At 42.5% G+C, this 27,768-nt stretch overlaps 1 protein-coding gene across 1 annotated transcript in view; it reads right to left on the bottom strand.

The window, feature by feature from the left end:
- The window catches only part of CFAP70 (cilia and flagella associated protein 70), a 576,575-nt gene that overhangs the window by 85,220 nt on the left and 463,587 nt on the right, over positions 1 to 27,768 (bottom strand). The window contains exons 21-22 of the mRNA XM_053694219.1: positions 14,810 to 14,962; positions 8,169 to 8,330 (exon numbers count right to left, since the gene is read on the bottom strand). Coding sequence (XP_053550194.1) covers positions 8,169 to 8,330; positions 14,810 to 14,962 — 315 coding nt within the window. The remainder of the gene's footprint in view (positions 1 to 8,168; positions 8,331 to 14,809; positions 14,963 to 27,768) is intronic.

Below are 27,768 nucleotides of genomic sequence, written 5' to 3' on the forward strand. Positions count from 1 at the left end.
ATGGTGGAAACACATAAGCTATGTTGAAAACCCAAGGGGCTGCTAATGCATCTACCAGCACCGCTCCCGGGTCCCTGGACCTGGATCCGTAACAAGGAAGCTTCGCGTTCTGGCGAGATGCCATGAGATCCAGATCCGGTTCGCCCCAACGACGAATCAGTTGAGCAAATACCTCCGGGTGAAGTTCCCACTCTCCCGGATGAAAAGTCTGGCGACTTAGGAAATCCGCCTCCCAGTTCCCAGTATGCCTGGGATGTAAATCGCTGACAGGTGGCAAGAGTGAGACTCTGCCCAGCGAATTATCTTCGAGACTTCCAACATCGCTAGGGAACTCCTGGTTCCCCCTTGATGATTGATGTAAGCCACAGTCGTGATATTGTCCGACTGAAATCTGATGAACCTCAGTTTTGCTAACTGAGGCCAAGCTAGAAGAGCATTGAATATTGCTCTTAATTCTAGAATGTTTATTGGAAGGAGTTTCTCCTCCTGAGTCCACGATCCCTGAGCCTTCAGGGAATTCCAGACTGCTCCCCAGCCTAGAAGGCTGGCATCCGTTGTTACAATCGTCCAATCTGGTCTGCGAAAGGTCATTCCTTTGGACAGATGAACCGGTGACAACCACCAGAGAAGAGAATCTCTGGTCTCCTGGTCCAGAATTAGCAAAGGGGACAGATCTGAGTAATCCCCGTTCCATTGACTGAGCATGCATAGTTGCAGCGGTCTGAGATGCAGGCGCGCAAATGGCACTATGTCCATTGCCGCGACCATTAAGCCGATTACCTCCATGCACTGAGCTACTGATGGGCTTGGAACGGAATGAAGGACACGGCAAGCATTGAGAATCTTTGATAACCTGGACTCCGTCAGGTAAATCTTCATCTCTACAGAATCTATAAGAGTCCCTAGAAAAGGAACCCTTGTGAGTGGTAACAGAGAACTCTTTTCCACGTTCACTTTCCACCCATGCAACCTCAGAAATGCTAGAACTATCTCTGTATGAGACTTTGCATTCTGAAAACTTGACGCTTGTATCAGAATGTCGTCTAGGTACGGAGCCACCGCTATGCCTCGTGGTCTTAGTACCGCCAGAAGTTAGCCCAGAACCTTCGTAAAAATTCTCGGGGCCGTGGCTAACCCGAAGGGAAGAGCCACAAACTGGTAATGCCTTTCTAGAAAGGCAAACCTTAGGTACCGATAATGATCTTTGTGAATCGGTATATGAAGGTAAGCATCCTTTAAGTCCACCGTGGTCATATATTGACCCTCTTGGATCATGGGTAGGATGGTTCGAATGGTTTCCATCTTGAACGATGGTACCCTTAGGAATTTGTTTAAGATCTTTAAGTCCAAGATTGGTCTGAAGGTTCCCTCTTTTTTGGGAACCACAAATAGATTTGAGTAAAATCCTTGTCCCTGTTCCGATCGTGGAACTGAGTGGATCACTCCCATGATTAAGAGGTCTTGTACACATTGTAGAAATGCCTCTCTCTTTACTAGGTTTGTCGATAACCTCGAAAGATGGAACCTCCCTTGTGGAGGAGAGGTTTTGAAATCCAGAAGGTATCCCTGAGATATAATCTTTAACGTCCAGGGATCCTGCACATCTCTTGCCCAAGCCTGGGCAAAGAGAGAAAGTTTGCCCCCCACTAAATCCGTCTCCGGATAGGGGGCGCTGTCTTCATGCTGTCTTAGGGGCGGGAGTAGGCTTTCTGGCCTGCTTGCCCTTGTTCCATGACTGGTTGCCTTTCCAACCCTGTCTGTAACGAGCAGTAGTTCCTTCCTGTTTTGGAGCGGAGGAAGTCGATGCTGCTCCTGCCTTGAAGTTACGAAAGGCACGAAAATTAGACTGTTTGTCTTTTGGTTTGGCCCTGTCCTGAGGAAGGGCGTGGCCCTTACCTCCCGTAATGTCAGCAATAATTTCCTTCAAGCCGGGCCCGAATAAGGTCTGCCCTTTGAAAGGAATGTTAAGTAGCTTAGACTTGGAAGTTAAATCCGCTGACCAGGATTTAAGCCAGAGCGCTCTGCGCGCCTGTATGGCGAATCCAGAATTTTTAGCCGTAAGTTTGGTTAGATGTACTACGGCATCTTAAACAAACGCATTAGCTTGCTTAAGGGTTCTAACTTTGCTCAAAGCCTCATCCAACGGCTCTGTGCGAATCGCCTCTTCCAGAGACTCAAACCAGAATGCCGCTGCAGCCGTGACAGGTGCAATGCATGCAAGAGGCTGCAATATAAAACCCTGTTGAACAAACATTTTCTTAAGATAACCCTCTAATTTTTTATCCATTGGATCTGAGAAAGCACAGCTATCCTCCACCGGGATAGTGGTACGCTTGGCTAACGTAGAAACTGCTCCCTCCACCTTAGGGACCGTCTGCCATAAGTCTCGTGTGGTGGCGTCTATAGGGAACATTTTTCTAAATATCGGGGGAGGGGAAAAAGGCATACCGGGTCTATCCCACTCCTTACTAATAATTTCTGTAAGTCTTTTTGGTATAGGAAAAACGTCAGTACACACCGGTACCGCATAGTATCTATCCAACCTACACAATTTCTCTGGAATTGCCACCGTGTCGCAATCATTCAGAGCCGCTAATACCTCCCCTAGTAACACACGGAGGTTCTCAAGCTTAAATTTAAAATTTGAAATTTCTGAATCCGGTCTCCCCGGATCAGAACCGTCACCGACAGAATGAAGCTCACCGTCCTCATGTTCTGCAAATTGTGACGCAGTATCAGACATGGCTCTCGTGTCATCAGCGCGCTCTGTCCTTAACCCAGAGCTATCGCGTTTGCCCCTTAATTCGGGCATATGATATAATACTTCTTTCATAACATTAGCCATATCATGTAAAGTGATTTGTAAGGGCCTAGATGTACTTGGCGTCTCAATCCTACGCATCTCCCGAGCGGGAGACGCAGGTACTGACACGTGAGGAGAGTTAGGCGGCATAACTTCCCCCTAGTTGTCTGGTGATAGTTTCTTTATCGGTACAGATTGACTTTTATTCAAAGCAATATCAATACAATTGGTACACATCGTTCTATTGGGCTCCACATTGGCTTTTGAACATGATGAACAAACAGTTTCCTCTGAATCAGACATGTTTAAACAGACTTAGCAATGAAATTAGCAAGCTTGGAAATCACTTTCAATAAGTTTACAAGAAATATAAAAAATGCTGCAGCGCTTCAAAAATACAGATATAATTAAACAATTCTTAACAAGAAGTGTATTATTAGCAGAGGATTGCACCCATTAGCAAAAGGATGATTAACCCCTCAATACCCAAAACGGATAAAACAGATATCAATTAAGATTTAACGCTTTTAATCACAGTCAGCACACTGTCACAGATCTGCTGTGACTGATTACCTCCCTCACAAATGAATTTTGCAGACCCCTGAGCTCTCTAGAGACGTCCTGGATCAAGGAGGAAGAAGCAGGAAGACTGTGCAAGAATTTTAACTGCGCAACAAGGCGCTAAAAACAAGGTCCCTCCCACTCCTATCACAATAGTGGGAGCCCTGATATAATGGTTTCCATGCAGAAAAATATGTTAGCCATGTGGAAAAAAATCATGCCCAAAGCGATTTATCAGCAAAGTACCTCACAAAAACGAATAACATGCCAGTAAACGTTTTATTAAAAAACAACATTTTCCAATGTCATGCAAAGCTATCACTAAGCCTGCTACCAGTCGCTACCACTGCAGATAAGGCTTAAGTATTATTTCAGTTTTAACAGTATTTTCTCAGTCAAATTCTAGTCCCTAGAAAATAACTCGACTGCGCATACATTTATCAGCCTGATACCAGTTGCCACTACTGCATTTAAGGCTGTACTTACATCATACGGTAACAGCAGTATTTTCTTAGTCAATTCCATTCCCAGAAAATAAAGTACTGAACATACCTCATTTGCGGAGGACCCCGCATGCTATTCCCAGTTTCTGAAGTTACCCCACTCCTCAGAATGTCGAGAACAGCCAGTAGATCTTAGTTACGCCTGCGAAGATCATAGAAAAAAAACACAGGCAGTTTCTTCTTCCAAATACTGCCTGAGATAGAAAAACAGCACACTCCGGTGCCATTTAAAATAGCAAACTTTTGATTGAAGAATAGTTAAGTAAAAACTCCAGCTCCTCTCGCGACCTCCTTCTTTGTTGAGGGTTGCAAGAGAATGACTGGATATGACATGTGAGGGGAGGAGCTATATAGCAGCTCTGCTTGGGTGATCCTCTTGCAACTTCCTGTTGGGAAGGAGAATATATCCCATAAGCAATGGATGACCCGTGGACTGAACACACTTAACAAGAGAAAACAAATTATTAATGAAACTATTTAGATTGCACTCCTCTTTTAAATTATTTAAGTGTTATTTTGACTTCCATGAGCCTTTAATGAAATTTCTTGAAACCTTTGTATGCCACAAGTGTATTTTCCAACCCCATTTGCCTGAAAAGTTTCTAACAGTTTGTGTGAGTTATTTCATCTGCAGATTAAGTTGTACTTTTTATTTATGAGGTTTGAGCTACTAGGTCAGTATTTGCCTCTACTTACATTTATATTTATGTATTCATATACTATTTATTTACTTAGCTATATAGATATGTGGGTGTCAGTGGGGTTAATGAATTATTTCTTCTTTCAATCTTTGTATACCTCTTCTCCTCCTGTCAGCTCCAGTTCTGTTTCTACCTATTTTGAATTTAGGTAGTAAAAAAAACTGCACCTTAGCTGAAGAGTTTGATGTTTTTCACAGATTAAAAAAAAAGAATGTTGACCTTTATTCCTTCAACCCCGATATGCAGAATTCACCATCTTAAGGAAGAAAAACCTTTTGAGACTTTAATTACATTTATGGTCAGGAGTGTGCACGTGCCTTGAACACTATATGGCTGCAGTGTTTGAAACAATCTTTGTAAGATGTTTATTAATATAATGCTCAGGACACATGCACTTTCCTGAGCCTACGTCAATATGCTCTTATAGAAAGGAGCAATATATCCAGTACCGGTACCAAAAGAAAGAGTTAATTTTGATAATAGAAGTAAATTTGTTTGTTTTAATTGTACTCTCTCAATTTGTTTCTCAATCAAAGTATAATTTCAAATGACATCTCTTTAAATTTTAAAGGGACATAAAACCTCAAGCTATATAATACTCTAAAAAGGACATTAACTGCTTGTAACATTAATAGCAGGGTTACTACTCACTACAACTTATCAAAAAGACAACTATGTCATTGAATATGTGACCGTTTTTATCACAGGGTTTGAGAATATTTAAAGGTATATAATAATCATATGCTAAATCACTTGAAACTGATGCAGTATAACTGTAAAAAGTTGACAGGAAAATATCACCTGAGCATCTCTATGTAAAAAAAGGAAGATATTTTACCTCACAATCTCCTCAGCTCACCAGAGTAAGTGCTGTGTAAAAAGTTATAATCAGCTGCTGCCCAGCTGCAGGTAAAAAAACATAATAAAAAAACGAAGAAATGAACAGCAGCTAATCAGCATCAGCAGTGCGGAGGTCATGAACTCTTTTACTGTGATCTCATGAGATTTCACTTAAAGGGCCACTAAACCCAAAATCTTTCTTTCATGATTCAGATAGAGAATACAAATATAAACAACATTACAATTTACTTCTATTATTTATTTTGCTTAATTTTTTAGATATCATTAGTTGAAGAAAAAGCAATGAACATGGGTGAGCCAATCACACGAGGCTTCTATGTGCAGCTACCAATCAGCAGCTACTGAGCATATCTAGATATGCTTTTCAGCAAAGAATATCAAGAGAATAAAACAAATGAGATAATAGAAGTAAATTAGAAAGATGTTTAAAATTGCATTCTCTTTCTAAATCATGATTTCATGTACCTTTAACTCTCATGAGATTTCATTGTAAACTTCCTTACACTGAATAGGGAATAAGATGAGTGTGCACGAAAGCTCGCTCCTTGCGCTGTCCCAGGACAGACATACTGATTTGGTCAGAGGAAGCGTTTTTTCTCCTCTGGGAGAAGCTCTGTCTCTCCCATTTTTTTTCAGCTTACCTATGGTGTACTCCTTACACCTATCTGTCCAGCAGCATATTTAAAACAGTAATAATAACTGTAATTAGCCCTTGGATTGTAAAGGCCTTAGCTTATATTTACTCCAATGCTACTGGTTTTGACATTTTCATTTATTTACAAACCAATAAGGAAGGTTATTGATACAACTGGGTTCAAGTGTTTTTAACTTTAGCTCACGCTACTGTATGTGTGTGAATTGTTTTTCCTTTTTTTCCCAAACAATTTTGTTAATAAACTTTATAGTATGAATGAATTTAATTTATAATTACATTTTTTGATTTGATTGTTTCTTAGGCTAAGTTACAATTTGATACACAGATCAGAGCTACCTATACACAATTGTATATCCTATTACAATTACTTTGTTAGCTGTGTTTGTCAGGTAATATTACCTGTTTCACATGCACTCATTCACTTCAAATCACATATAATGTTAAAAACTGCTTTCATTCTGCACCACTCGTAATGCTGCTAAACATTTAACATTATATTTTATTTTTCTCTGTCTGCTCTTGTCTGTAAAATCTGTGATTTAGAGATACTTCCTTTTTTTCTCTGACCACAATGTTCATTTAAAGACATATGTCTGACCACAACGCTCAACTGAAGACACATGACCCATATGTTGTATACATTATCTTCTGTAATCACAAAAGTTCATTTTCCTGTCACCTTCCTCCAACACATATTATGTTATGTCATGTCATGCCATACTATGCTAAATACTAAATGGGGTCATGGGGCCATAAGGTGATTTGTTTAGCCAATGGTAATTTGTTACGTATAGGATGTCTGCATGTAACTATGCCTATTTAAACAAGTGTCATGACCCATAATAAATGAGCATTACTGATGACAACCTGCCTGGTGTGTTATTTCTGTAATTGTTGCCGGAATTCCGAAGATCCTTGTTTTTCCAAGACTCAGCATTGCAAACTGTTTTTTCCCTGGGAAGAATCCTCGTTGTGCCCAACAGTGTTCTTTTTCCTGCTCTGAATCTGTGGCAGGTAGTCCTAACCTTTATATATTATATATATTATTTACTTTACCTCATGGGTTACAATATATTGGTCTCCTACTTATAGCACACTTTGCTCTCCCCCACCCTCTATTGACTTTAGATTTCCTTTACCCTGGATTCCTCTGCTATCAGGAGTTCTGCATTAAGTAACTTATGCAAGTTTATCTTCATTTGGATAGCGAGACTAAACTTTTACAAATATATGTTTTTCTTTGATATTCAAATTGATACATTTACAATTTCTTTCTACTGATTTAAGTACTAGAGAGAGTTCAGCTACTGTTTAGTCTCATTGTTCTATTACCCCTGGTATTTGTTTGAACACTTTGTTACTTCCAGTGTTCCAGTGAGGGCTTGTGGTGAGCTGGGCCTCTCAGCCATTGATTCCAGCTTGTTTTATTCTGAAACAACAGCACACCACCTGACGCTGAGAAGATGCATGCTCGGACAGGAAACGGTTTGCTGTTTGTTATATTGGCACTTGCAAGAGGTTAACATAAGAGAACAGGTTTAAAAAGAGCTCCAGAAAGAGAAGGAAAAACAACAGCTTGGTGAGTAGTTACTGTGCTATTTTTGTTTTACCAAGCAGTTAAATGTCAGTTTAAAAGAGTTTTAAACATTTTAAAATATTTATCTATTATCTATTTAGATGTTTTACAGTACAAGGAATCCACTAGCTCCATGTTTTAAATCTATATAATCAGGAAGAAAACAGTTGCAGATATTGCTTTCAATGCAATAGAATAGCCACAACCCCACTGAGGATAGCAATCAGTGTAGTAATGAAAAAAACATGTTTGTGCTGCAGCATTACCAATATGCTTTGAAGAGAAATTACCATTTTTTGTAAAATAATAACATTTTAAACCTGCTCTTTTAAATATGTGGGAGAAAACATGGGTATTTATTGCTCTTTAAGCTATCATTTTCTTAGAACTAGAAGACTATGTTGTTTGAATAAAACTTCTAATTAATATTATAGAAAGAACTAATGATATATTTTGTATTGCATTTTGTCTGCCCATTATTCATGGTGCTTAGTAAGCCTGACCCTACCTCTTCATTTTCAAGGTAGATAGCTCCAAGGCGCAAGTAGACTGGATGCATATCTGAAGCGTCCTCCACCAGACTGAGGGTGTGTTCATACCATTCTTTGGCCTCATCCTTTTTGCCTCTAAGAAACTTCAAGTGTCCTGTGAGTGCCCACACATCTGGATTCTATGTAGAAGATGAACAGGTAGTTAAGTAATATGTGCAATATCTGTACCCCAACAGGTCACATTTTCCTCATATCTGAACTGGAGCACAGGTAAAATAATCAGCTAGTGGTTAGAAAAGGTTAATAACCATGGTTACTGATCAGCTGATTATTCCGCCTGTGCTCTTGTACAGATATCTCATCCTGTTGAGGATCCAGAGGATAGCACTGTTCTAGAGCAGGGTTGTCTAATTAAAGCCTAAGGGCTGCAATGTAGCTCTACGGTGCTTCTTTATGGCCTCCATTTCCCCAAATTATAACTTTTCTGTCAGGACTATGCAGGTATGTCACAGCAATTTTATTACACATATAAATACAGTATCTCACAAAAGTGAGTACACTCCTCACATTTTTGTGAATATTTTATTATATCTTTCCTGTGACAACAACAGAAATTACATTTTGCTGCAATGTAAAGTAGTGAGTGTACAGCCTGTATAACAGTGTAAATTTGCTGTCCCCTCAAAATAACTCAACACAGCCATTAATGTCTAAACCATTGGCAACAAAAGTGAGTACATCCCTAAGTGGAAATGTCAAAATTGGCCCCAATTTCCATAAATTATGCTTACCAGATAATTTCCTTCCCTTCTGTATGAGGAGAGTCCACGGCTTCATTCATTACTTGTGGGAAATAGTGAACCTGGCCACCAGGAGGAGGCAAAGACACCCGAGCCAAAGGCTTAAATACCTCGCCCACTCCCCTCATCCCCCAGTCATTCTGCCGAGGAAACAAGGAACAGTAGGAGAAATATCAGGGTAAAAGGTGCCAGAAGAATAACAAAAATTTAGGTCCGCCCAACAGAGAAAACGGGCGGGGGCAGTGGACTCTCCTCATACAGAAGGAAAGGAAATTATCTGGTAAGCATAATTTATGTTTTCCTTCTTAATATGAGGCGAGTCCACGGCTTCATTAGTTGTGGGAAACATATACCCAAGCTCTAGAGGACAATGAATGAAAACGGGAGGGAAAAAAGAGAGGCGGACCCTATTCTGAGGCCACCACAGCCTGCAAAACTTTTCTCCCAAAAGCAGCTTCAGCCGAAGCAAAAATGTAAAATTTTGAAAAGGTATGTAAGGAGGACAAGGTAGCCGCCCTACTAATCTGCTACATAGAGGCCTCATTCTTGAAGGCCCAAGACGAAGCCACAGCTCTAGTTGAATGAGCCGTAATCCTCTGAGGAGGCTTATGTCCCACTGATTCATATGCCAAGCGAATAATGTTCCTCCACCAAAAAGATAGGGAAGTGGAAGAAGATTTCTGCCCTCTACACTTCCCAGAATTGACAACAAACAAGGATGAAGCCTGTCTAAATTACTTTGTAGCCTGAAGATAGAATTTCAAAGCCCGAACACATCAAAATTATGAAGTAATCATTCCTTTGAAGAAGAAGGATTGAGACACATGGAATGAACCACAATCTCCTGATTTATGTTGCGATCAGACACAATCTTAGTAGGAAAACCCAACCCAGTATGAAGAACAGCCTTATCAGCATGAAAAACCAGGTAAGGAGGCTTACATTGCAAGGCCGTCATCTCAGAGACTCTGTGTGCCGAAGCAATAGCCAGTACAGAAAGGACCTTCAACGACAGTAATTTAATGTCAACCGAATGCTCAAAGGAGCCCTCTGCAAAACTTTAAGAATTAGATTTAAGCTCCAGGGAGGAGCAGTAGGTCTAAACACAGGACTGATTCTAGACAGTGCCTGAACAAAAGACTGTACATCAGGAAGCTCAGCGGGCCTCTTGTGCAAAGACACAGATAGAGCTGAAATCTGCCCATTTAAGGAACTAGCGGCAAGTCCCTTGTCCAAACCATCTTGGAGAAAGGAAAGAATCCTGGACACCTTGACCTTATGCTAGGGGAATACACACTCTTCACACCAGAATAAGTAGGTCCTCCACACCTTATGATAGATGCGACGGGTGACCGGCTTTCTAGCTTGAATGAGAGTATCAATCACTCTCTCAGAAAAACCTCTCTTGGCTAGGATTAAGCATTCAATCTCCACGCAGTCAGCCTCAGAGAATCTAAATTCTCATGAACAAAAGGACCCTGTTCCAGCAGATCCCTACGACAAGGTAACCTCCATGGAGGAGATTAAGACATCCCCACCAGGTCTGCAAACCAAATCCTTTGTGGCCACGATGGAGCAGTTAGAATAGCCGAAGCTTGCTCCTGCTTGATGCAGGCCACTACACGACAAAGTGGTAACGGTGGAAAAATGTAAACTAGGCTGAACCTCTAAGGCACAGCTAATGCATCTATCAGCTCTGCCTGTGGATTCCTGGACCGCGACCCATATCTGGGTCACTTGGTACTGAGTCGGGACGTCATGAGACCTATTTCTGGCGTCCCCCATCGGTTGCAAATCTCCGTAAACACCTCGGGATGGAGATACCATTCCCCCGGATGAAACAATTGTCTGCTGAGAAAATACGCTTCCCAGTTGTCCACAACCAGAATGTGGATTGCTGACAGCGAGCAGTTGTGGGCCTCCGCCCATTCCAGAATCGGATATACTTCCCTCATTGCTAGGGAGCTCCTTATTCCCCCCGGATAGTTGATGTAAGCCACCGAGGTTATGTTGTCTGATTGAAATCTGATAAACTGGGATGAACCCAGCAGAGACCAAGCTTTCAGAGCATTGAAGATCGCTCGAAGTTCCAAAATGTTGATTGGGAGGGGAGATTCCTCTCGAATCCACAGGCCCTGTGCCTTCCTGGCTCCCCAAACATCACTGCCTCAGCATGCACAGCTGAAGAGGTAGGAGATGGAATCTGGCGAATGTGATGACATCTATGCTGGACACCATAAGTCCAATTACATCCATACACCGGGCCACAGAGGGCCTTAAGGAGGTCTGAAGGGCAAGACAATTGGAAGTCATTTTGGAACGTCTCTGGTCTGTAAGAAATATCCTCATGGATATGGAATCTATTATTGTACCCAGGAAATCCACCCTCGTACTGGGAATCAGACAACTCTTTCCTAAGTTTATCTTCCATCCATGATGTCGAAGAAGTAGAAAAGCTCTTGAATGGTCCTCTGCCAGCCGAAAGGATGGAGCCTGAATCAGGATGTCGTCCAAGTATGGCGCTACTGAAAAACTTCTGGATCTCACCACCGCTAGCAGGGAGGAAAGATCCCTCACGCACCCTAGAAAAGCTTCTCGTTTTTCTGGTCTTGAAGAAAGGTTTGATAAGAGGAATCTGCCTGGGTGGATGAGATTTGACACCTATCCTGTAACCTTGTGCAATGACCTCCAGAACCCAAGGGTCTTGTACGTCACCAAGCCAAGCCTCCACAGAGAGAGACAGTCTGCCCCCAACATGATCCAGCAACAGATCGGGGGGCGCCCCTTCATGCCGATTTTGTTTCGGTGGGCTTCTTGTTCTGCTTGGATTTGTTCCAAGATTGAGACAGTTTCCAAGTTCCCTTGGACTGCTCAGGGTTCGTAGAGGTCTGCTGGCATTGGGATTTATCCAAACGAAAATTAGGACCCTGTCCTTTAGGTTTATTCTTCTTATCCTGCGGTAGAAAGGCACCTTTGCCCCCAGTGACCGTGGATATGATTGAGTCTATCTTTACGGGAACCGGGAAAGTCTGCGGCACCACCCTGTCCTCATAAACCTTATCAAGCTTATGAATAGAAGGATCCTCGGGTAATTTAGGCTCTGGAACCTCTAAAGTAGCCAACACTTCTTTTAACAGAAAACGTAAATGCTTGATCCTAAATCTAAAGTCTGTTTCCTAGGCAGCCGGAGGTTTAGATGCAGCAGATTCCCACCCTGAAAGAGCATCCTCTGAATTATCAGAAAGTCCTCATCAGCGGATAATCTTGTATCAGATAAATTCAATAAGCTAGTAGATGACCCCTGGGAAGGATAGCAATATTTGACCTTGCGCTTAGCAGGGCGAGATAAAGCACTGAAGGCCGCAGACACTGCCGTTTGTAGCTGTTCGTTAAAGTCTGGCGGTAAGAGGAGGATTAGCAGTGCAATGGGAAGCTGCATATGTAATAGGAGATGACAGCATTTAACGCACCTCACGGGATGGAGACCCCTCAGAGGTGGACAGCTCAGTGGTACTAAACAGCTTAGTTTTCTTACATATAAATACTTTTTCAAGGCATGTAGAACATAACTGGGCAGGCGGGTATACCGTAGCCTCTTCACAATAAAAACAGGTATTAGATTTTGGTAAAGAGGGAGTACCCTTTAACATATCAGAGTCCTCCATAGCTTGTGCTCTTAAAATAGACTGTAGAAAAAGATAAATGGCACCTTTATATCCCCAATTGTGGGGGCACTCACCACCTCCTATGACCCATGCTCCACAGAGAAACCGCTTTGTCTCCAGTAAACCGCATGGTTAGGAAAGAGGAAATCAATGAGACCACACCCGGTCACGTGGTGTGCCATGCAGGACCGCCCCTGCTCCTGGAATAAGCGCGCCAAACCTAACAGGCCGGGAAGTTGTCTAAAAACGAAAGTAAAACCTGAATGTTCCAACATCTGCCTGAGCCTTATCTCACACATGTCACAGCATAAAACATAATAAAGCAAATTATGCATAAATCCCCCCTGTTCAATATCCCCCTCCGGAGATATTAACCTTCGATTCCATACAGATAAAAGGAGTCACACTGTGACCTTGTCTTCTTGCGTTATCATATAAGTATATAATGAAACAATCTTACCGGAATCACCACCATGGAACAGACACACAGCCTCTCAAGTTTGACAGTCTTGTAGCATCACACCTAACATGGACTTGTGTGATGGAAGCAGGCAGTGAAACTCGTCAACACTGATTGCTTAGGAGCTGTTAATACGAGTCTGGATGGTTTCGCAGAAAGACTCTCCCTGCATCTCCAGACCCTAACATTCGTCAATGCTCTCACTGAGAGGCTGACAAGACTACTTAAAACTCCAGTCCCATATTGAAGGGTACTACCCTCCATAAGAGACTACTCTGCATCTTCCGACACTTCTCTGCCATCCTCCTCTGACAAAAGGCAAAGAATGACTGGGGGATGAGGGGAGTGGGGAGGTATTTAAGCCTTTGACTGTGGTGTCTTTGCCTCCTCCTGGTGGCCAGGTTCTGTATTTCCCACAAGTAATGAATAAAGTCGTGGACTCTCCTCATATTAAGAAGGAAAATAATTGTTGCTCTACATAAAAATGGCCTAGGCTATAAGAAGATGGCCAAGACCCTGAAACTGAGCTGCAGCACGGTGGGCAAGACCATACAGCGATTTCACAGGACCGGTTCCATTCAGAACAGGCCCCGCCTTGGTCGACCAAAGAAATTGAGTGCACGTGCTCAGCGTCATATCCAGAGGTCGTCTTTGGGAAATAGACGTATGATTGCTGCCAGCATAGCTGCAGAGGATGAAGGGGATGAAGGGGTGGGGGGTCAGCCTGTCAGTGCTCAGACCATACGCCACACACTGCATCAAATTGGTCTGAATGGCTGTCGTCCCAGAAGGAAGCTTCTTCTAAAGATGATGCACAAGAAAGCCTGCAAACAGTTTGCTGGAGAAAAGCAGACTAAGGACATGGATTACTGAAACCATGTCCTGTGGTCCGATGAGACCAAGATAAACTTATTTGGTTCAGATAGTGTCAAGGCAAGTGTGTCTTGCCTACAGTCAAGTAAGGTGGTGGGAGTGTCATGGTTTGGGCCTGCATGAGTGCTGTCGCCACTGGGGAGCTACAGTTCATTGAGAGAACCATGAATGCCAACATGTACTGTGACATACTGAAGCAGAGCATGATCCCCTCCCTTTGGAGACTGGGCCACAGGGCAGTATTCCAACATGGTAGCAACCACAAACACACCTTTAAAATGACCAATGACTTGCTAAAGAAGCTGAGGGTAAAGGTGATGGACTGGCCAAGCATGTCTCCAGACCTAAACCCTATTGAGCATCAATGGGGCATCCTCAAACAGAAGGTGGGGGAGTGCAAGGTCTCTAAGATCCACCAGCTCTGTGATGTCATTATGGAGGAGTGGAAGAGTTCTTGTGAGCTCCATGCCCAAGAGGGTTAAGAGAGTGCTGGAAAATAATGGTGTCCACACAAAATATTGACACTTTGGGCCCAATTTGGACATCTCCACTAGACATTAATGGCTGTGTGTTGAGTTATTTTGAGGGAACAGCAAATTTACACTGTTATACAGGCTGTACACTTACTACTTTACATTGTAGCAAACTGTCATTTCTTCAGTGTTGTCACATGAAACGATATAATAAAATAGTTACAAAAATGTGAGGGGTGTACTCACTTTTGTGAGATACTGTATATATATATATATATATTATATATGAAGTTCATTAATTGAAATTAATTAAAAGGTATATCTATTTTGTCACTGTGCAGTATGTCCCCTTTTTCACAGTGTAGTATTAATCCTGGTAGTAGTTACCTGATGGTCTATCTGAAAGGCTTCCTGGAGATTCTTATTGGCCTCATCAAACTCTTTCTTCAGAATATGCATCTGAGCACACATCAAGTAGTATTTGCAACTTGGACCTCCATCTGTTGACAGCAGTTCATGTGCTAGAGCCCTCTGTATAAACTGAGTACATGGAATCAAATACAATTTAATTGAATTTCTATAATATCATAGAAAACAATGTATTTTACAAAGGACTGATTTTGTGCAGGATAAAGACAACTTACCCAACATTGTTCTGTCTTAATGGAGAATACTGATATGATAATCTTAAAGTAAACTGTGAAAAAGAGAAGACATAGGCCTAGTTCCATTGGTGTTGGTATTAACTATTTAAAGGGATAGGACACTTTTAAATTCCCTTCTATTTACAAAATTACTTTGTTCTCTTGGTATCTATCCGTTGTTGAACAAAAATTATGTACATATCCTACACTAGTGGGATCCAGCCACACATTTCTCTTTTGTGATTGGCTGACTAGAGGTGTTCAGCTAGCTCCCAGTAGTGCATTGCTGCTACTTCAGCAAAGGATACCAAGAGAATTAAGCTAATTTGATTATAGAAGTAAACTGGAAAGTTGTTTAAAATCTTTTGTTCTATCTGAATCCTGAAAGAAAAAAACATAATTTATGTAAGAATTTACCTGATAAATTAATTTATTTCATATTGGCAAGAGTCCATGAGCTAGTGACGTATGGGATATACAATCCTACCAGGAGGGGCAAAGTTTCCCAAACCTCAAAATGCCTATAAATACACCACTCACCACACCCACAATTCAGTTTAATGAATAGCCAAGCAGTGGGGTAATAAAGAAAGGAGTAGAAAGCATCAACAAAGAAATTTGGAAATAATGGTGCTTTATACAAAAAATCATAACCACCATAAAAAGGGTGGGCCTCATGGACTCTTGCCAATATGAAAGAAATGAATTTATCAGGTAAATTCTTACATAAATTATGTTTTCTTTCATGTAATTGGCAAGAGTCCATGAGCTAGTGACATATGGGATATCAATACCCAAGATGTGGAACTCCACTCAAGAGTTACTAGAGAGGGAGGGATAAAAATAATCCACAACCCAAAATATAAGTTATTCTCATAATGAAAAGAAAAACTTAAAACATCAACAGAAGAATCAAACTGAAACAGCTGCCTGAAGAACTTTTCTACCAAAAACTGCTTCTGAAGAAGCAAATACATCAAAACGGTAGAATTTAGTAAATGTATGCAAAGAGGACCAAGTTGCCGCTTTGCAAATCTGATCAACTGAAGCTTCATTCTTAAAAGCCCACAAAGATCTGATCTAGTAGAATGAACTGTAATTCTCTGAGGCGGGGCCTGACCCGACTCCAAATAAGCTTGAAGAATTAAAAGCTTTAACCAAGAAGCCAAGGAAATAGCAGAGGCCTTCTGACCTTTCCTAAGACCAGAAAATATAACAAATAGACTAGAAGTCTTCCTGAAATCTTTAGTAGCAGTAACATAATATTTCAAAGCTCTCACCACATCCAAAGAATGTAAGGATCTTTCCAAAGAATTCATAGGATAAGGACACAAGGAAGGGACAACAATTTCTCTACTAATGTTGTTAGAATTCAAAACCTTAGGTAAAAAATTAAAAGAAGTCCGCAAAACCGCCTTATCCTGATGAAAAATCAGAAAAGGAGACTCACAAGAAAGAGCAGATCGCTCAGAAACTGTTCTAGCAGAAGAGATGGCCAAAAGGAACAACACTTTCCAAGAAAGAAGTTTAAAGTCCAAAGAGTGCATAGGCTCAAATGGAGGAGCCTGTAACGCCTTCAAAACCAAATTAAGACTCCAAGGAGGAGAAATTGATTTAATGACAGGCTTAATACGAACTAAAGCTTGAACAAAACAGTGAATATCAGGAAGATTAGCAATCTTTCTGTGAAATAAAACAGAAAGAGCAGAGATTTGTCCCTTCAAGGAACTTGCAGACAAACCCTTATCCAAACCATCCTGAAGAAACTGTAAAATTCTAGGAATTCTAAAAGAATGCCAAGAGAATGTATGAGAAGAACACCATGAAATGTAAGCCTTCCAAACTCAATAATAAATCTTTCTAGAAACAGATTTACGAGCTTGTAACATAGTATTAATCACTGAGTCAGAGAAACCTCTATGACTTAGCACTAAGCGTTCAATTTCCATAACTTCAAATTTAATGGTTTGAGATCCTGATGGAAAAACGGACCTTGAGACAGTAGGTCCGGCCTGAAAATCCCGGGACCTGGACAGCTATCTGGGAAGTTTCTTGTTTAGATGAGAGGCCATCAGATCTATCTCTGGAAGACCCCACATCTGAACGATCTGAGAAAACACATCTGGATGGAGGGACCACTCCCCTGGATGTAAAGTCTGACGGCTGAGATAATCCGCCAATATTGATTGGTAATCTCGCCTCTTGAGATTTCCAAACCCCTTGTGCTGTCAGAGATCCCCAGACAGCTCCCCAACCTGAAAGACTCGCATCTGTTGTGATCACAGTCCAGGTTGGCCGAACAAAAGAGGCCCCTTGAACTAAACGCTGGTAATTTAACCACCACGTCATTGGGATTTAAGGATATTAATTGTGATATCTTTGTATAATCCCGGCACCATTGATTCAGCATACAAAGCTGGAGAGGTCGCATGTGAAAACGTGCAAAGGGAATCGCGTCCGCTGCTGCACTCATGAGACCTAAAACTTTCATGCACATAGCCACTGAAGGGAATGACTGGGACTGAAGGTGCCGACAGACTGCAACCAATTTTAAACGTCTCTTGTCTGTTAGAGTCAGAGTCATAGACACTGAATCTATCTAGAAACCTAAAAAGGTAACCCTTGTCTGAGGAATCAAGGAACGTTTTGGTAAATTGATCCTCCAACCATGTTTTCGAAGAAACAACACTAGTTGATTCATGTGAGTGTCTGCAGAACATAAAGACTGAGCTAGTACCAAGATATCGTCCAAATAAAGAAACACCGCAATACCCTGTTGTCAGGGTGCCAGGAATCAGACTGAGACGAGAAGTGCAAAAATAATCACACCTTTATTAATAGCAAAAAATAATAAAAAGTCCACAAGTCAAATAACAAGCCAGGAGTTAAAACCAGAGCTGGTAGTCAGACGAGCCGAGTCAGGAGCCAAAGCGAATAGTCAGACGAGCCGAGTCAGGAGCCAAAGCGAATAGTCAGATGAGCCGGAATCAGGAACAAGGAAAACAGCAGAGTCAGGAACAAGCCAGGGATCAGGAACCAGGAAGGACGTCAGGCAGCCAGGTAATGCACAGGAACTCTCACAAACAGGTCTGAGACAACGCAAGGGCAAAGCATACTGAACAGAGGCCCTTTAAATAATAAGTGATGACATCACAATTCTGAGACTGCATCCTGTCTCACACTGATGATGCACATCAGTCTGGCCATAAAAGGAAACAATAAGCCTCAAGTGTGGGTAAGTGTATGAGGATGTCGTCTAAGTACACCACAACACACTGTTGCAACATATCTCGTAGGACATCATTTATAAATTCCTGGAAAACAGCAGGAGCATTATATAGGCCAAAGGGCATTACAAGATACTCATAATGCCCGCTCCTGGTGTTAAATGCTGTTTTCCATTTGTGACCCTCCTTAATCCTAACGAGATTGTACGCTCCTCTCAAATCAAGTTTAGTAAAGACCGTAGCTCCCTTGAGGCGGTCAAAGAGTTCCATAATGAGCGGAATAGGGTAAGCATTCTTAATGGTAAGACGATTAAGACCCCTATAATCGATACATGGTTTTAACTCGCCACCCTTTTTCTTCACAAAGAAGAAGCCAGCCCCTGCAGGAGAGCAGGATTTGCGGATGATTCCCCGTGACAGAGCATCGGCAACATACTCCTCCATAGCACAATTCTCTGCAACAGACAGAGGGTACACCCGGCCCCGAGGAGGAATGGCTCCGGGTTGCAGGTCTATGGCACAATCGTAAGACCGGTGAGGAGGCAACGTCCCGGCATGCACCTTGTCAAAAACGTCTAGGAACTCTCGGTACTCCTCTGGCAATTGAGATACCAAAGAAGTGCAAAAGACTTTAACTGGTTTCCGAAGACAAGTGGAAATAGATTGCGGGGACCACGACAAAATTTCGGACCTGCGCCAGTCGAGACTGGGATTGTGCTTTTGGAGCCATGCATAACCCAAAACAACCGGAAAATGCGGAGGGTTTATCACCTGGAACTGGAGGGTTTCAAAATGGAGAGCCCCAACAGCCATGGAAAACGGAGCAGTTTCGTGAGTAACGAGTGTGGACTGAAGGGGCCTGCCATCAATGGCCTCAATAGCAAGCGGAACGGACCGAGGCAAAACAGGAATGGAGTGCTTTGATACAAAAGCACTGTCAATGAAATAGCCCGCAGCACCGGAGTCAACAAGAGCCTGAGTGACTATGGAGGAGTCCACCCAGGAAAGGACAACCGTGACAAAAGGTTTCTCCTTAAGCGGTTCCGGGGACGAGGATAAACCACCCAAGGTCTGTCCCCGACAGGACCTTAGGTGTGAGCGTTTCCTGGTCGTGTAGGACAAGACTTCAAGAGGTGGCCCTGTAACCCACAATAGAGGCAGAGCCCCTCCCTCCTCCTAAAGGCCCTCTCCCCCGCAGAGAGATGCGAGAATCCCAATTGCATTGGCTCAGCAGTTCCTGGTGACTCGGGACCAGGAGGCATAGGAGGAGAGGGAGGCATGGGTGGGAACGATCACGTAGGAAACGGAACAGGAGGCTTCCGCAAGCGCTCCTTGAAAGAGGGCCTCTCTCTGAGTCTGATGTCAATTAGGATAAAAAAAGACACCAATGCCTCAAGATCCTCTGGTAAATCTATGGCAGCAACTTCGTCTTTAAACGCATCAGAGAGCCCATGAAAGAAGGCGGCAACAAGGGCTTCATTGTTCCAACCTACCTCTGCGGCAAGCATACGGAACTCAATAGCATACTGAGCAACAGATCTTGTACCTTGCTGAATGGACACGAGTTGTTTAGCAGCAGAGGAGGAGCGAGCCGGAACATCAAATACCCTTCGAAAGGAGGCAACAAATTCAGAGTATTTTGAAATCACAGGTTTATTAGTCTCCCACAAGGGATTAGCCCAGGCAAGAGCTGTGCCAGAGAGTAACGAGATGAGAAATCCCACCTTAGCTCTGTCAGAGGGAAACGCCTGAGGTAACATCTTAAAGTAAATGCCCACCTGGTTCAAAAACCCTCTGCACTGAATAGGATCGCCTCCATATCGCTGTGGTAGAGGTGCAGAACCGGACATGCTCCTGGTAGGCATAGGTGCAGCAGCGGCAACAGGAGCAGCCATAACTTGCGGGACACTTTGGTCCAAATGTGCAGTGCGAGTCAGCACGTTTTGCAGGGCTAGTGCAAATTGATCCAAGCGGTGATCCTGTTCATCCATCCTGGAAATGATGGCAGGTAAAGGTGGATTATTAGCACCATCAGGATCCATGGCCTTTGTGTAATGTCAGGGTGCCAGGAATCAGACTGAGACGAGAAGTGCAAAAATAATCACACCTTTATTCATAGCAAAAAATAATAAAAAGTCCACAAGTCAAATAACAAGCCAGGAGTCAAAACCAGAGCTGATAGTCAAACGAGCCGAGTCAGGAGCCAAAGCGAATAGTCAGATGAGCCGGAATCAGGAACAAGGAAAACAGCAGAGTCAGGAACAAGTGATCAGGAACCAGGAAGGACGTCAGGCAGCCAGGTAATACACAGGAACTCTCACAAACAGGTCTGAGACAACGCAAAGGCAAAGCATACTGAACAGAGGCCCTTTAAATAATAAGTGATGACATCACAATTCTGAGACTGCATCCTGTCTCACATGGATGATGCACACCAGTCTGGCCATAAAAGGAAGTGTAGGAAATGAGCAGCATCCCCCCCAATGCACCATAGTCAGGAAGAGAGGTGAGTAAAATGGCTGCCAGCAGCACATGGCAAACAACAGGGAAAAAACTCTGACACCTGTTCTCCGATTACAGAGAGTAGGGCACCGAGAACCTTTGAAAAGATTCTTGGAGCGGTTGCTAGGCCAAATGGAAGAGCAACAAATTGGTAATGCTTGTCTAGAAAAGCGAATCTCAGGAACTGATAATGTTCTGGATGAATCGGAATATGAAGGTATGCATCCTGCAAGTCTATTGTGGACATTTAATGTCCTTGCTGAACAAAAGGTAGAATAATCCTTATAGTCACCATCTTGAAAGTTGGTACTCTTACATAACGATTCAAAATTTTCAGATCCAGAACTGGTCTGAATGAATTTTCTTTCTTTGGGACAATGAATAGATTTGAATAAAACCCCAGACCTTTTTCCTGAAAAGGAACTGGCATGATTACCCCTGAAACCTCCAGGTCTGAAATACACTTCAGGAAAGCCTGAGCTTTTACTGGATTTACTGGGATGCGTGAGAGAAAAAATCTTCTCACAGGAATCCTATTCGGTACCCCTGAGAGACAATTCTCTGAATCCATTGATTTTGGACAGAATTTATCTAAACATCCTTGAAAAACCTTAATCTGCCCCCTACCAGCTGTGCTGGAATGAGGGCCGCACCTTCATGCGGACTTAGGGGCTGACTTTGGTTTCTTAAAAGGCTTGGATTTATTCCAATTTGAGGAAGGTTTCCAATTGGAAACAGATTCCTTGGGGGAAGGATTAGATTTTTGTTCCTTATTTTGACGAAAGGAACGAAAACTATTAGAAGCCCTAGATTTACCCTTAGGTTTTTTATCCTGAGACAAAAAACTCCCTTTCCCCCAGTAACAGTTGAAATAATAGAATCCAACTGAGAACCAAATAAATTATTACCTTGGAAAGAAAGAGATAGTAATCTAGACTTAGATGTCATATCAGCATTCCAAGATTTAAGCCACAAAGCTCGTCTAGCTAAAATAGCTAAATACATGGATCTAACATCAATTTTGATAATATCAAAAATAGCATCACAAATAAAATGATTAGCATGTTGCAGTAAGCAAACAATGTTAGATAAGTCAGAATCCAATTCTTGTTGCGCTAAATTCTCCAACCAAAAAGTTGATGCAGCTGCAACATCAGCCAAAGAAATTGCAGGCCTAAGAAGATGACCTGAATATAAATAGGCTTTCCTTGGATAAGATTCAAGTTTCCTATCTAAAGGATCCTTAAAAGAAGTACTATCTTCCATAGGAATAGTGGTACATTTAGCATGAGTAGAAATATCCCCATCAACTTTGGGGATCTTTTCCCAAAACTCTATTGAAATACCTGGTAAAGGATACAATTATTTAAACCTTGAAGAATGATTAAAAGGAGTACCCAGCTTATTCCATTCCTTAGAAATCATATCAGAAATAGCATCAGGAATAGGGAAAACCTCTGGAGTAACCATAGGAGGTTTAAAAACAGAATTTAAACGTTTACTAGTTTTAATATCAAGAGGACTAACTTCCTCAATATCCTCTTATTGGTGTAAACTGCCCTTTTTTTTAATATGAAACATTTAAAACACACACATTTTCCATACAATCATATGAATAATTAAAGGGACATAATAATCATATGCTAAATCACTTGAAACTGATGCAGTATAACTGTAAAAAGCTGACAGGAAAATATCACCTGAGCATCTCTATGTAAAAAAACAAAATTTATGCTTACCTGATAAATTTCTTTCTTTTGCGATGTACCGAGTCCACGGATTCATCCTAACTTGTGGGATATTGTCCTTCCTGACAGGAAGTAGCAAAGAGAGCACCACAGCAGAGCTGTCTATATAGCTCCCCCATTAACTCCACCCCCCAGTCATTCGACCGAAGGCCAAGGAAGAAAAGGAGAAACTATAAGGTGCAGAGGTGACTGAAGTTTACATAAAAAAAATACTGTCTGTCTTGAATAGACAGGGCGGGCTGTGGACTCGGTACATCGCAAAAGAAAGAAATTTATCAGGTAAGCATAAATTTAGTTTTCTTTTGCATGATGTACCGAGTCCACGGATTCATCCTAACTTGTGGGATACCAATACCAAAGCTTTAGGACACGGATGAAAGGAGGGACAAGACAGGAACCTAAACGGAAGGCACCACTGCTTGCAAAACCTTTCTCCCAAAAATAGCCTCCGAAGAAGCAAAAGTATCAAATTTGTAAAATTTTGAAAAGGTATGAAGCGAAAACCAAGTCGCAGCCTTACAAATATGTTCAACAGAAGTATCATTTTTAAAAGCCCACGTGGAAGCTACCGCTCTAGTAGAATGAGCTGTAATCCTTTCAGGAGGCTGCTGTCCAGCAGTCTCATAAGCCAAACGGATGATGCTTTTTAGCCAAAAGGAAAAAGAAGTCGCCGTAGCCTTTTGACCCCTACGCTTTCCAGAATAGACAACAAACAAAGAAGATGTTTGACGAAAATCTTTGGTTGCCTGCAAATAAAATTTCAAAGCACGAACCACGTCCAAGTTGTGCAACAGACGTTCCTTCTTACAAGAAGGATTAGGACACAGAGAAGGAACAACAATTTCTTGATTTATATTCCTGTTAGTAACAACCTTAGGTAGGAACCCAGGCTTGGTACGTAAAACCACCTTATCAGCATGGAACACCAGATAAGGTGAGTCACATTGTAATGCAGATAGTTCAGAAACTCTTCGAGCTGAAGAGATAGCACCTAGGAACAAAACTTTCCAAGATAAAAGCTTAATATCTATGGAATGCATGGGTTCAAACGGAACCCCCTGAAGAACTCTAAGAACTAAATTTAGACTCCATGGCGGAGCAATAGGTTTAAACATAGGCTTAATTCTAACTAAAGCCTGACAAAAAGCCTGAACGTCTGGAACATCTGCCAGACGCTTGTGCAACAAAATAGACAAAGCAGATATCTGTCCCTTTAGGGAACTAGCTGATAATCCTTTCTCCAATCCCTCTTGGAGAAAAGACAAAATCCTAGGAATCCTGATTTTACTCCAGGAGAAGCCTTTGGATTCGCACCAAAAAAGATATTTACGCCATATCTTATGATAAATTTTCCTGGTAACAGGCTTTCGAGCCTGAATCAAGGTATTTATGAATGACTCAAAGAAACCCCGCTTTGATAGAATCAAGCGTTCAATCTCCAAGCAGTCAGTTGCAGAGAAATTAGATTTGGATGCTTGAATGGACGTTGAATCAGAAGGTCCTGTCTCAATGGCAGAGACCATGGTGGAAGTGATGACATGTCCACCAGGTCTGCATACCAAGTCCTGCGTGGCCACGCAGGCGCTATCAAAATCACTGACGCTCTCTCCTGTTTGATTCTGGCAATCAGACGTGGAAGTAGAGGGAAAGGTGGAAACACATAAGCCAGGTTGAACGACCAGGGTACCGCTAGAGCATCTATCACTACAGCCTGAGGATCCCTTGACCTGGAGCCGTAACGAGGAAGTTTGGCATTCTGATGAGACGCCATCAGATCCAACTCTGGTGTGCCCCATAGCCGAACCATCTGAGCAAACACCTCCGGATGGAGTTCCCACTCCCCCGGATGAAAAGTCTGACAACTTAGAAAATCTGCCTCCCAGTTCTCTACACCTGGGATATAGATCGCTGACAGATGGCCAGAGTGAGCCTATGCCCATTGGATTATCCTTGAGACCTCTATCATCGCTAAGGAACTCTTTGTTCCGCCCTGATGATTGATATAAGCCACAGTCGTGATGTTGTCCAACTGAAACCTGATGAATCTGGCCGAAACCAGCTGAGGTCATACCTGGATAGCATTGAATATCGCTCTTAATTCCAGAATATTTATTGGTAGGAGAGCCTCCTCCCGAGTCCACAAACCCTGAGCTTTCAGGGAATTCCAGACTGCACCCCAGCCCAGAAGACTGGCGTCTGTCATCACTATAACCCATTCTGGCCTGCGGAAACACATTTCCTGAGACAGATGATCCTGTGACAACCACCAAAAGAAGAGAGTCTCTGGTCTCTTGATCCAGATTTATCTGAGGAGATAAATCTGCATAATCTCCATTCCACTGATTGAGCATGCATAGTTGCAGTGGTCTGAGATGCAAGCGAGCAAACGGAACTATGTCCATTGCCGCTACCATTAGTCCAATTACCTCCATACACTGAGCCACTGACGGCCGAGGAATGGAATGAAGAGCTCGGCAGGTGGACAAAATCTTTGATTTCCTGACCTCCCTCAGAAATATTTTCATGTCCACCGAGTCTATCAGAGTCCCTAGAAATGAAACTCTTGTGAGGGGGGAAAGAGAACTCTTTTTTACGTTCACTTTCCACCCGTGAGACCTTAGAAAGGCCAACACTAAGTCCATGTGAGACTTGGCTAGTTGGAAGGACGACGCTTGAATTAGAATGTCGTGAAGATAAGGCGCCACTGCTATGCCCCGTGACCTTAGAACCGCCAGAAGGGACCCTAGCACCTTCGTGAAGATTAGCGGCGCCGTGGCCAACCCGAAAGGAAGAGCCACAAACTGATAATTCTTGTCCAGAAAGGCGAACCTTAGGAACTGGTGATGATCTTTGTGGATAGGAATGTGTAGATACGCATCCTTTAAGTCCACGGTGGTCATATATTTACCCTCCTGGATCAATGGTAAGATAGTCCGAATGGTCTCCATCTTGAAAGATGGAACTCTTAGGAATTGGTTTAGGATCTTGAGATCCAGAATTGGTCTGAAGGTTCCCTCCTTTTTGGGAACTATAAACAGATTGGAGTAGAACCCCTGCCCCTGTTCTGCTTTTGGAACTGGGCAGATCACTCCCATGGTAAAAAGGTCTTCTACACAGCGTAAGAACGCCTCTCTTTTTGTTGGGTTTACAGACAATTGAGAAAGATGGAACCTCCCCCTTGGAGGGGAATCTTTGAAATCTAGAAGGTATCCCTGGGTTACAAGTTCTACTGCCCAGGAATCCTGAACATCTCTTGCCCAGGCCTGAGCAAAGAGAGAGTGTCTGTCCCCTACTAGATCCAGTCCCGGATCGGGGGGGCTATCCCTTCATGCTGACTTAGTGGCAGCAGCAGGCTTTTTGGCCTGTTTACTCTTGTTCCAAACCTGATTAGGTCTCCAGGTTGGCTTGGATTGAGCAAAGTTCCCCTCTTGTTTGCAGCAGGGGAAGAGGTAGAGGGACCACTCTTGAAGTTTCGAAAGGAATGAAAATTATTTTGTTTGGTCCTAGTCTTATTTGACTTATCCTGAGGGAGGGTATGACCCTTCCCTCCAGTAATGTCTGAAATGATCTCTTTTAATGCAAGCCCGAATAGGGTCTTACCTTTGAAAGGGATCGACAAAAGCTTAGATTTAGATGACACATCAGCTGACCAGGACTTAAGCCATAACGCTCTACGTGCTAAAATGGCAAAACCTGAATTCTTAGCCGCTAATTTAGCAAGATGAAAAGCGGCGTCTGTAATTAAAGAATTAGCCAACTTAAGAGCCTTAATTCTGTCCAAAATATCATCTAGTGGGGTCTCCATCTGAAGAGCCTCTTCTAGAGCCTCAAACCAAAAGGCAGCTGCAGTGGTTACCGGAACAATGCAGGCTATAGGTTGGAGAAGAAAACCTTGATGAACAAAAATTTTCTTTAGGAGGCCCTCTAATTTTTTATCCATAGGATCAATGAAAGCACAACTGTCTTCAATAGGTATAGTTGTACGCTTAGCCAGGGTAGACATAGCTCCCTCCACCTTAGGGACCGTCTGCCATGAGTCCTTTATGGTGTCAGAAATGGGAAACATTTTCGTAAAAACAGGAGGGGGAGAGAACGGAATACCTGGTTTATCCCACTCCTTAGTAACAATGTCCGAAATCCTCTTAGGGACCGGAAACACATCAGTGTAAACAGGAACCTCTAAAACAGAATTTATGTTTACCTGATAAATTTCTTTCTCCAACGGTGTGTCCGGTCCACGGCGTCATCCTTACTTGTGGGATATTCTCTTCCCCAACAGGAAATGGCAAAGAGCCCAGCAAAGCTGGTCACATGATCCCTCCTAGGCTCCGCCTACCCCAGTCATTCGACCGACGTTAAGGAGGAATATTTGCATAGGAGAAACCATATGGTACCGTGGTGACTGTAGTTAAAGAAAATAAAATATCAGACCTGATTAAAAAAACCAGGGCGGGCCGTGGACCGGACACACCGTTGGAGAAAGAAATTTATCAGGTAAACATAAATTCTGTTTTCTCCAACATAGGTGTGTCCGGTCCACGGCGTCATCCTTACTTGTGGGAACCAATACCAAAGCTTTAGGACACGGATGAAGGGAGGGAGCAAATCAGGTCACCTAAATGGAAGGCACCACGGCTTGCAAAACCTTTCTCCCAAAAATAGCCTCAGAAGAAGCAAAAGTATCAAACTTGTAAAATTTGGTAAAAGTGTGCAGTGAAGACCAAGTCGCTGCCCTACATATCTGATCAACAGAAGCCTCGTTCTTGAAGGCCCATGTGGAAGCCACAGCCCTAGTGGAATGAGCTGTGATTCTTTCGGGAGGCTGCCGTCCGGCAGTCTCGTAAGCCAATCTGATGATGCTTTTAATCCAAAAAGAGAGAGAGGTAGAAGTTGCTTTTTGACCTCTCCTTTTACCTGAATAAACAACAAACAAGGAAGATGTTTGTCTAAAATCCTTTGTAGCATCTAAATAGAATTTTAGAGCGCGAACAACATCCAAATTGTGCAACAAACGTTCCTTCTTTGAAACTGGTTTTGGACACAGAGAAGGTACGATAATCTCCTGGTTAATGTTTTTGTTAGAAACAACTTTTGGAAGAAAACCAGGTTTAGTACGTAAAACCACCTTATCTGCATGGAACACCAGATAAGGAGGAGAACACTGCAGAGCAGATAATTCTGAGACTCTTCTAGCAGAAGAAATCGCAACTAAAAACAAAACTTTC

The sequence above is a fragment of the Bombina bombina genome, chromosome 11 (genome assembly GCF_027579735.1).
Source record: "Bombina bombina isolate aBomBom1 chromosome 11, aBomBom1.pri, whole genome shotgun sequence".
NCBI lineage: Eukaryota > Metazoa > Chordata > Amphibia > Anura > Bombinatoridae > Bombina > Bombina bombina.